Source organism: Epinephelus fuscoguttatus, linkage group LG4 (assembly GCF_011397635.1).
Source record: "Epinephelus fuscoguttatus linkage group LG4, E.fuscoguttatus.final_Chr_v1".
Classification (NCBI taxonomy): Eukaryota; Metazoa; Chordata; class Actinopteri; order Perciformes; family Serranidae; genus Epinephelus; species Epinephelus fuscoguttatus.
In genome coordinates this window covers 34,402,069-34,412,812 of record NC_064755.1, presented here as the reverse complement: position 1 = coordinate 34,412,812, position 10,744 = coordinate 34,402,069, and the positions used below count along the sequence as shown (strand labels likewise).

The 10,744-nt window shown below is 41.1% G+C and overlaps 1 protein-coding gene across 1 annotated transcript; it reads right to left on the bottom strand.

The window, feature by feature from the left end:
* Nucleotides 1-2,268: 2,268 nt before the first annotated feature.
* Nucleotides 2,269-10,417, bottom strand: psma4 (proteasome 20S subunit alpha 4). The gene is made up of 9 exons (XM_049573340.1): nucleotides 10,345-10,417; nucleotides 9,837-9,867; nucleotides 7,869-7,911; nucleotides 7,584-7,746; nucleotides 7,284-7,361; nucleotides 7,087-7,175; nucleotides 5,341-5,471; nucleotides 4,539-4,662; nucleotides 2,269-2,529 (listed from the first exon to the last, which is right to left on the bottom strand). The coding sequence occupies exons 2-9, from the start codon at nucleotides 9,837-9,839 to the stop codon at nucleotides 2,375-2,377; spliced, it is 786 nt and encodes a 261-aa protein (XP_049429297.1). The 5' UTR covers nucleotides 9,840-9,867; nucleotides 10,345-10,417; the 3' UTR covers nucleotides 2,269-2,374.
* Between the last annotated feature and the right edge of the window lie 327 nt (nucleotides 10,418-10,744).

The following is a 10,744-nucleotide window of genomic DNA, read 5'->3' as shown; positions in this document are numbered from 1 at the left end:
GTGGGAGAGTTGTGCCACCCCTTGTTTCAAGAAAACCATAATTGGTCATGTGACCTCATATTTTTGAAGAGGCATCCATTTTACTCAGCCTGTGGAGAAAAGAGGCACATGGCACAAGAGGTAAGCAGATTTAAGTCCAAAAAACTGTTTTTTGCCTTTCAAAGTGAATTTTTTATGATCATGGTTTATTGATTGTTGTGTCTGAACAATTATAGATAAGTTTGAAAACATTTCATACATGAGTTAGTGCTTTAGTAAGCTACAATATGAGGCTAAACTGTTAGCATGATGTTAACTCTAAACTGCTGGATGACACAAGTTTGCTAAAATGGTGGGGATGGGGTGATTTGTGCCAAAAGGCCTGGGTTAAGTTGTGCTAGTGGCACAACTCACCGTCACTGATAATTATTATTAACATATTATTCTATTGTAATTGTACATTGTATTATTATATTTTATCACTAAAATGATGTGACATTTTTAATTTTAGACCAAAAGCCATAATGCCACGCCTTTACAAAAGGAAGACAGACAGGGGTTCAACCCCTCTTATGGAGTCGGACAGAGCAGTGAGAGAGGTGCAACAGGGGCCGTACATCGGGTGGCAAGGGAGATGAAGATCTGTAGGTCTGTAAATAGGTTGAAGAAGATTGCAGCTATGGAGCCATCACACACTCTCTCTCTCTCTCACACACACACACACACACACACACACACACACACTCTACTGGCCAGAAGTTGACATTTATGACCTGGGGCCTTCATTTTTAATTTCATTTTGGTCTTAACATTTTAAATAGGCCTTGCTGAATATTGCAGCATTGACAAGTGGCATGTTGTGTTGTAGTCTGGTCCTGAGAATTGCAGTTGATGTTGTTCAGGTTTAACTTAATTTTATTCTGAAAATGTTAAATTTTATGTAGGCCTACTTAAGATCTTTCATGTATTCGACATGTTATCTACTGCTAAAATTGGCCTTTGGTGTTATTTAAAAAAGCTTTAATAATTAATTTGGTATTGAATTTGTCTTGCTTTGATACAGCATTACAGTATATGAGATGAAAATGTTCTGTTTTACTTCAATAATCAATGGCACAATTTACCCAAACGTATTTTCTCCCAAGGCACAACTCACCCCGCATCAGGGGCAAATCGTTCCACGAGAAAGGAAAGCCATATTTTTTAAACAGTTTATTTAAGATCCAAAGTGGTTGTTCCCAGGGATGCCCAACATCCTGAATATATGTACATATTTTAGTTGGAGGCATTACTGCCATGCCCTCTCTTTCAAGTCACCTCAAATAAAAACTGGAACATCTCACCCCACTCTCCCCTATGCACAGCAGCAGCATGAAATGACTGCGGGCTGAAAAAGAACCATATTTAAAATGAGGAGCAGTGAGATGATAGGCTGACGGAGAAGGTGTGTTGCTGTGCTGTTGGTGAATTGTAGATCAGCTGCAGGAAAGCTGATGACTCAGTTGACAGCCCCGAACACTGACAGCCAGAGGTAGAGTGAGCATGCGTGCGAGGGGTGAATAGCGGGTTGAGGAAGAAAGTTACAGACTAAGCATGATAAGTATCGTCTTCCTGACTGAGCTTCATTTGTATAGCAAACCCAGTCCAAAACCCAAACACACATCTCAGGAGAGACCTTAAAATCCAGGTTTGCAAAGATTGTGTCAAACCCAAGAGGACTGGCAGCTGTGATCGCTGCCAAAGGTGCTTCTACTGAGTCCAGAGTCTGAATACTTGTTTTCTCTTTGTCATTATGAGGTGTTGAGTGCTTTTGACTGGTTCTAATACAAGGCTGCAACAAAACAAAAAGGGGTCTGAATCAGCAGCATTTAGTTAATATGGCAAACTTTAAATGAATAATATTGCCATACAGACATCACTGCCCTCCTGACCGTCACTATTACCCCGACTCAGCTAAACCAAGAAGAGAACACCTGATTGACAGCCAAAACACTCACTTCCTGTTTCATAACAAGGACTGGAAAACATCCATCATCCCCACATAAACATATTTATCACTGTGTAATCATGATGTCCTGTTTCATAACCGTTTAAAGTATGCATTACACAGTTCATGCAGAATACATTAAGACCATCTGCTGCATCCCAGAACAGAATATTTAATCCCATATTGATCTCAACTGTAAACCATGAATGTAATGGAAGGGATCAGTTACTTTAAACCTTTAAAGTGGGTTGATAGAGACTTTTCATCCTTGAAACACATTAAATAACACAAAGAAACTCAAGTTGATAGTTGATCATCCTGGATTTATTTTACGAAACAACACAAATGCAAACACACCTGAAAACTCACATTCGTTCTCACACGCAAAACTCAGCGAGGACAGCATCACTACTTGTCCTTCTCTTTCTGCTCTTTCTCTTTCTTGTCTTTCTCGGCTTTGGCCTCCTCGGCTTCGTGCTTCTTGATCAGCTCCTCGACCTCCTTCAGCTTCAGCACTTTGATGCAGGTCTTTCCGTTCTCGCGGGTCAGAGTGGCGATCTCCACTGAAACAAACACACAGAGGCAGACAGTGAGGAACCAGCTTGGGATGTGTCATATGTCACACATCAAGCATATCTATAAGCACCATGTGTTTTTCAGTTTGAGGCGGTATGAAATGTTGGAACGAGGTCACATCAAATGCCACAAAACATGCTGATAAGGTGTAATCACCCGTCTCGCTGTCAAATGGCCTGCCCATCAATCACCCATCTTCAAGCATAAACAAACTTCATCTGGGACGAACAAGCTTGTTTTTAGAGAAGCTAACATAACGACAGCTTCCTGTAACGGCTCATTTTGTTTACAGCAGTCTCATTAATGTCTGTCAGCTGATCGATCATGATTTATTGATACTGAAACAGGACGTGAGGATTTTTTGTTAAAGTAATATTGATTGTTTTGTTGTTTTTCAGCCACTTGAAGTTTGTGGAATACGCTGTAAAAACAACACTGACATATTATTACCTAATCAAGTTATTACAATGATCTTGTTAGCAGACAGTTGCCTATTTGCATATCCAGCAGACACAGAGCGATGTTTGCATTGGCTTGGAGTCATGCAATGTGATGAATTTAAGTCTAATATTGACTTTCAGCTTTGTTTTTTAGTCTCCATCAGCCCCTGTAGGAAATATCTTTTACTGTGTTCACCCGCTGGTCTTTAACTGTGTTTGTCTGCTGTAAACAGTAAAGTTGAGGCGGTCAAATCAAAACAACGAGCTGAAAGACACCAAGAAACTTTGTGGCAGGGTCTGTGAAGTTTCCCTGTTGAGCCGCACCCTTACAGGAATAGTTCAGATCATTTGAAGTGAGGCTGTATGAGATACGTATCCGTAGTCAGTGTATTACATACAGTAAATGTGAGTCGGCACACTCCCAGTTTGGAGAAGCAGGCAGGAGTACCACCACAAAAGCTAAGCAATGTACTGCTGTGGAGGGGTCAATAACAAAATGTATTTTAGCCACCTAAAAAAGTCACCATCAGTTTCAGTGTACACTATATATTTAGAAAACTTTCACTGTCACCTTACCATCAGACAGCGACTTCCGCTGTGGAACCTGTTGACAGCTTCAGTTCCTCATCTGCGCGCTCGTCAAAGCCACCAGACTGCATTTACATAATCAGTAGTTTTAGCTCCCTGCACACAGGAGCTGCTTTGACTGGTTAGTTTGTGTTACTGTGCAACTCTGGTGTTTGAAAGGGTTTGTTCAGAGTCACCACAGTCACACAATAACACAAACTAACTAACTGATTAAAGCAGCAGTAGACCAGCAGCTCCTGTGTCCAGCAAGCTAACGTTACTGCTTTTGTAAATTGTAAATTCAGCGATGTTTCATCACTGGTTTTTCTCAGTGGAGTCTGGCTTTAAAAGAGCGATATATTGGCTTCAGTTACCTGTTGGAAATCGCTGTCTGACAGCAAGATGAAGTGGTGAAAATATTCTAAATGTAGCATACACTTATTGCTGTTGATGTTTATCAGGTGGCTAAAATATGTTTTGTTGCAGCCGCCCTGTACACGGCTTAGTTTCCCTTTCAACTCCTGCCATCTTCTGTATGTGATGCACTGAGGCAGCAGGAGCTCAGCCCATGGGGACTTGGGTTGGGAACCAGTGGGTCACTGGTTCAAGTCCCTGTCTGGAGCATTGAGTGTGGACTGGTAGCTGGAGAGGTGCCAGTTCGCCTGAGGCGCCTGTCCAAGGCAGCCTCACTGTGACGTCTCTTCATTTAATGCATGTATAGGTGCTGTGTGCATGTGCGTGTGTGTGTGTATTTTGGGCCTGTGTGTATAAGATGACAGACTAAAAAAATTGAATTTCCTCTCAGGGATTAAGAAAGCATATCTTCCTCTGTAACCCCACTTCAAAAGATCCAAACTATTCTTTTAAAGTTACAGTTATTAAATCTATTTTATATTTATCTTGAGTGTAACATTAATTTGCTGTAAACAAGCTACGCTTTTTCCAAATTGTCTGTCTGTTTGTGCATCTCTCTCACTACAAATCTGCACCTTTCTCTGCAGACAGCTTGCTGACGTCCATGGTCTTATTGAGGACTTTGATGGCGAGGGCGAGGGCTGTGGAAAGTGTCATCTCTCCCTCCTTGAAGTCCTGCTTCAGCATGGAGACAGCCGCCTGGGAGCGAGCAAAGAAAACAAAGAGAGACAGAGTAAGAATCACTCCAAAACACCATCCTTCTTGTTAGGGCTGCAGAATTTGCGTAGGAGGACGTGCAAAACTTGTCTTCCCATCTGTTTTCAATTGTGAAGATAGCATTTAAAACCTCGGCTCAGTCTCTGCTCTCAGACGACCACCTGCTGCCAGATCTCATATCTGCTCCTGAACGGCTCACTGTGTGCAGCACAACACTACCACTGTCCGGATCAGGTGTGTGTTTCCTCACTGGAGACACCCAAACAAAACATGCATGCACTCAGGGTACCGAAAGGCCTCTTTGTGGACAAAAGTGTTCCCACAATGCTCTGAGGAGGCTCTGTTACCCACAATGCTTTGTGTGCAGCTCTTTGGAGGACCACTGAGATTAGCAGAGCCACCGTGAATCAGGACTTACACAATTAGCTGCCCCCAGAGTCAGCATTAAGTAGGCCATGACTGTTTATTGTAAGCGTCCGTTCTTTTCATGGACACAGCGTTTTTAAAAAAAAAAAAAAACAAAACCTGTGCAGTGGTGCCCTCCAGTGTCACTGTGTGGAACAGCAGCTTGTTTGACCACATCTGCACAGCAATCAAATCTAATTATTCAGACTCCACACGTGTTGGTTTTAAATAATTTAATACTGCTGAGAGACTTACAGCACTGTTGTTCCCGATGCACGTGGCCTTCCAGCCTCCGTAGTTTCCACTGGGGTCACTCTGGTAGAGCTGGAAGCCATAGTGTTTATCCCAGCCCATGTAGAGCAGCGAGACTCCAAAGGGACGCTTTCCTGTGAGAAGAAACACACACACATACGGTGACGTCATCATACTGATTCAACTGAAGTGCCTCCGGTGTTCCTAACTTTGATTTTTTTGTAACAAAGAGTGGAGAGTGGAGAGTACAAAGAGAGTACTCCACAATTATTTATGTACAATCAAACTGATTTTAATTTCATTTATTTGTAGTTTTAGAATCCCATATAACTGTATTATCTTCTATTATTCAGAACTCCTATTTGAGTTTAATTGATGGTTGGGTGCTTGACACTTTTCAAGACTGTTGCTCAAAAGAAATGACGCATTTTCAACAAATCAAAGTGTTGCTCAACACTTACCTTTCATGTCACATACCTTGAGAAATCTGTTACGTCGCAGACATCGTCGTTTTTTGTTGCACAATGTAACTGGGTAGTGTTACTAACGCCGCCGTGGAGATAGTCGCTTTCAAACCACACCAATTATGAGCTGCATTCACCATCTCTGTCTACAGAAGCAGCCGTCTGTCAGCAGCAGCTGCCTTCACCAGGCTGACTGACAGCAGACATTTACTGATCCAAATTATGTTTCATGTCAGCTCCACCTGAAGAAATCAACAGTGTTTCTAACAATTGATTCACCAATTTTATTCAGGTGACACTATGGTGCAGTGGTTAGCATTGTCGCCTCACAGCAAGAGGTTTCTGGTTTGAACCCCGGGATGAGGGAGCCCTTTGGTGCCAAAGACATGCAGGTTAACTGGTGACTCTAAACTGTCGGGAGGTGTGAATGTGAGTGTGAATGGTTGTTTGTCTCTATGTGTCAGCCCTGTGATAGTCTGGCGACCTGTCCAGGGTGTACCCTGCCTCTCACCCAATGTCAGCTGGGATAGGCTCCAGCCAGCCCCTGCGACCTCTTACAGGAGAAGTGGTTACGGAAAATGAATGAATGAATGATGATTTTATGTGCCAACCCACTGTAGCAAATGAGGGAAATCTGCCACTCACAGACAGACACGGTTAATAAATTAAAAACGCATATACAGCTGGATATTTATGTGATTTAAACAGCCATCTGTGCAGATTACACTTCACTAAATGCACTAGTGATAGTCGTCAGTTTGTAAAAGAAACACAGGAGGTCACTGGTTACCATGTCGACTGAAGCATAAATATAAAATGACACGTGACTGTTTAATTTCTTTTGGGCAACACTTTTTAAGTGTCCATCACCCTACCAAAAATTTAAACTTGAGACAATGATGCAAAAAGAAAGATACGCATTCAAAAGAGCTGAAAAAAGGTGTTAAAGGAAAATCACTTGTTCTTATTGTCACGATTGTGACTGTAGGTCATGCTAACTTTGTGCTCGCCACCTCGAATGTGAGGATCCAGGAAAGACACAGACATAATGCATACTGGGGCAAGCAGCACGAAACTAAGAAATAAACGTACAGCCAGTGATTGACAAGTTGAAGACCAATGAGGAAAAAATAAAGAGTGAAAAGCTAGGCCAAATACTCCAACTGAAAGAAAAGAAAACACTTCATTTGGCCACTGTATAGATCAGCTTTAACGGTGTAAACTCTGCATGTAGATGAGACACTCATCTCTTGCTAAGACAGAACTGTACAGTGCTGCTTTGTACCTCCAAACTGGGTGTAGGCCTGTTTGATGTCACACAAAGCGGTGACCAGCTGCTCGCAGGGGATTGGCTCCTGGTACTGCAGCAGGTACCTGCGACCGCAACACAGTTTATCACATTTATATATTTGTGTTTTCTCCCACTAGAACCATTTGGCTGCAGCAGAAATGAAGAAAACAGTGTTCCTAACCGGAGCTTACCTCTGTGCTATAAGCCTCAGCTCATTGGTCAGTACATTGGCATCTGATGTGATTCCTGCCACACTGCATGCCATGTCTCTGCAAGAACAAGGGAAGATGTAGGACCGTCGCAACAGTGATTTCCTTCCTCTGTATACTGAAAAATCTAATTGTTACTGACAGTCACAGGCTGATACAAGCTTTTAAAGAAATATGTCACAGTAGGTTCAAAGTCACAAACAACTCACTGTCCTGAGACTACAAACATTTGCACACTGCCAATCAATTGCCTCACAAGCTAGTAGAGTAGAAGTAACTCACTCGTTCAGCTTATAGATTTTCTCTGAGAAAAACACTTCATCTAGCAGCTTGTGAATGTTCCTCCTCTCAGCAGCCAGCAGCACTCCGTCATTGGCTAAAATCCCCAGACAGGTGCCAGCATGGCCGATGGCTTCCATGGCGTACTCAACCTGATACAGACGCCCTGAAGATTACACACAGAGCTGTCAAGATGAGGACACAAGCACGGGGCACTGAAAGGCAAGAAATAAAACACACAGTACACAACTTGAGGCCTCATCAGCTACAATAAATGAGAGCTCTTACCCTCTGGTGAGAAGATGGTTGTTCTTGAATCATATCGACGAGACTAAAAAGAAACAGAAAACACATGAAGACTTCTTGGAACTTAACATAAATTTGAAATAAAGACCACAGAGCTACAAGTAATTTAATCATTTTGTTGGCCTACTCCAGGAACAATACATAAGCTTTCTTTTATAGACATCTTATTAACACCTTCAGCTAGAAAATGTGGCGTTAACCCCAAACAGGTCTGTTGGGTTTTCTCACTGTGACCATTTACTCTACTAAAGTTTGGTTTTTGTTCAGTTTTTTGTGGCTGTAAATGAAGCAGCTGCATGCTGTCCAGAATATGATTAAATTTGCTTGTTGATGAAATGCTCACTGAACATTTACAGTGGCATGCAAACACCGTAATTAGTTTGCTGGGGCTATGGCTTGTTCACAGCCATCACTAGGAAAGGCCATGTTGTGATGCAAATTTCAAAGTTTCATTATAGCTGCTGCGCAGCGATGGGTCGGGTCTGGGCATTTTTAGGCAATTCTGAGCAACAAGCAGAATAATTGGAAGACATTTAGGACTTTAGCAACACAATCTGCCTTTTGCGTCAGCTGAGGCTTGAACTCACAACCTGTGAGGCTAAGAATCAATTTCTGTGTCACTGAGCTAATTAGTCAGTGAAAATTCATGTGTAGCTTCACAAATTGACTAAGCCAGACGTGCAGGTTTAGCAGCCGTCCATGCATGGAAAAGCAGATTTCAAACCACTGTAAAAAATTCAGTTATCGAAACAAAAATCTGAAAATACACACGTTGCATCTAGACAGCATGGAGATGTTGGTAATTTGTTTGTAACAATGATTGATTTGCTCCATAAGTGAAAAACTGATGTTTAAAATTGCCATTTTTACACTGACTCCAATTGTTCACATTAGAGCAAAATTCAAAATGCTGTCAAAAATTCAGTTTTTGAAATAAAACTCTGAAATTTGCCACACATCATCTACCATGACTCTAGAATTTTGTCCTTTTTTTCATGAACATTGAAGATTTATTTAGCAAGAATTTGCATGTATATGTTTACAGTACCATTTACAGTCAAACATTTTGATACACTGTAGGCTCAATTTTTAATAAATCAAAAATCTGAGAAACGTAGTTTTTGTAGGACAGTCTGAAGATGCTCTGTAGCAAGTTTGGTGTCAATTGAGCAAAAAATGTGGGAGGAGATAGGTTTAAAAATTTTTACAGTTTTTGAAAAAAAAACAAACCCCAGAGTGATGAACTTCATAATGTTTAATAGGTTTAAATGTACAAAAGTTTCTTCAGTATTGGGGCTACAGTTTGACTTAAGTTGTTAAGTTGAAGCATGCATGGTTGATGTGTTATGAATTTTCAAAGTTTTGAAATTTAGACGCTTGCTGTAGCGCCACCATCAGGACTATTGGCTTGAGTTTACAGCTGAGGATATCTGGCATGAGACTGGACCTTTGTGCAAAGTTTGGTGAGTTTTCACCCATGGAAAGTATGATTTCCTCGGAAGAAGAAGAAGAAGAAGAAGAAGAAGAAGAAAGAAGAAAGAAGAAGAATACCTAGGATTACAATAGTGTCCTGGCAGCTACACTAATAAATACTGACTCCTGAAACCTTGTCCCAACAATCAGCAGCCATGGGCTCCTCTAGACAGCTGCCTAGCGCTCTGAAAACTAAAATAATCGAAGCCCACAAATCAGAGGAAATCTGACTGATTATTATATTGCTTATAATGTACAACGCCCAGGCTCTATTATAAGACCATGGAGAGCATCTGAAGGCAGACCTCTGAGGTCATCAGCAGTTATAGCTTCAGCCTAAACTACCTCTCCCGTCGTGAAGCTGAGAGGCTGCAGAGATGATTTGTACTCATCTCACAACTTAAAGTAGAGAGAGAGGAAGAAGCTAAGCAGCACATCAGCAATACAAATCAACAGAAAACATTAGCGTTAACTCACCATTCTTGCAGACTGCAGTCAAACTCTCCCACTGTTGAAAACAAACATAAAGTTCCCTTTAATCTTTAATAAATAGCGGTGAAGTTTTTCAGCTAGCTAAGCGTTAAAACCCTATGTTACATACAGAATCGCTTACTAATCTGCGGCTGATTGTGAAAGTGAAAGAGACAAAACCCAGACTCGTTAACGTCTTTCATGTCCAAAAGGTAACAAACTGGCACTAAACGCTGACTGAGGGTTGTATGAAACTCCATTAGTAGTTCATGTTATCGATGTTTAGCGTTGCGCTTCAGAAAAAGCTCGTATTTAGCTTAACTGTCGACACAGATGGAGATGAATCAACAAAATTGTTAGCTAGCCACCGCTGCTGCTGATGCTTTCACACTCAGCTAGCGACTCAGTCTTTATGTAAATATATTTCACATACGTACCAAGATATAATACGTTAATGTAACATCAGATAAGTGGTTTGAATATTATTTTATTTGGTAAAAAATTAAATGCTTACCGCTTACAGGGCTGACTACAGGGCGCGTGTTGATGACATCACAGGAAGGCGTGGTGTCGACAACAAGACGCGCCTCTTCTTTATTCATTTATTTATTTATTTATTTATTTATTCATTTATATCGCAATGAACAAGCATAAGCATGTGAAGATGGCTGATAACAGTGTAGAACAATTTGAAAGGTGCTATATGTTACAGACATGAACAATAGGCTACAGTTTTCAGTTATGTTTTGACTCGATAATTGACTGACTCACAATTAATTCATGATGACTTTTACATTGTCACCTATAAAGAATTAGCATGTTTGAAATAAATTCTGTAAGCTATGCCCAAAATCAACAACAACAACAACACAAGTAGAAGAAGAAACTTTGTTTATACAGTGCTTATCAAAAAC

Coding starts and splice junctions, on each gene's coding strand:
- psma4 (XM_049573340.1), bottom strand. Junction 7,747..7,868: donor AACCATCTTCTCACCAGAGG/GTAAGAGCTCTC, acceptor TGTAATCTTCAG/GGCGTCTGTATCAGGTTGAG. Junction 5,472..7,086: donor GGCCTACACCCAGTTTGGAG/GTACAAAGCAGC, acceptor TTCTTCTCACAG/GAAAGCGTCCCTTTGGAGTC.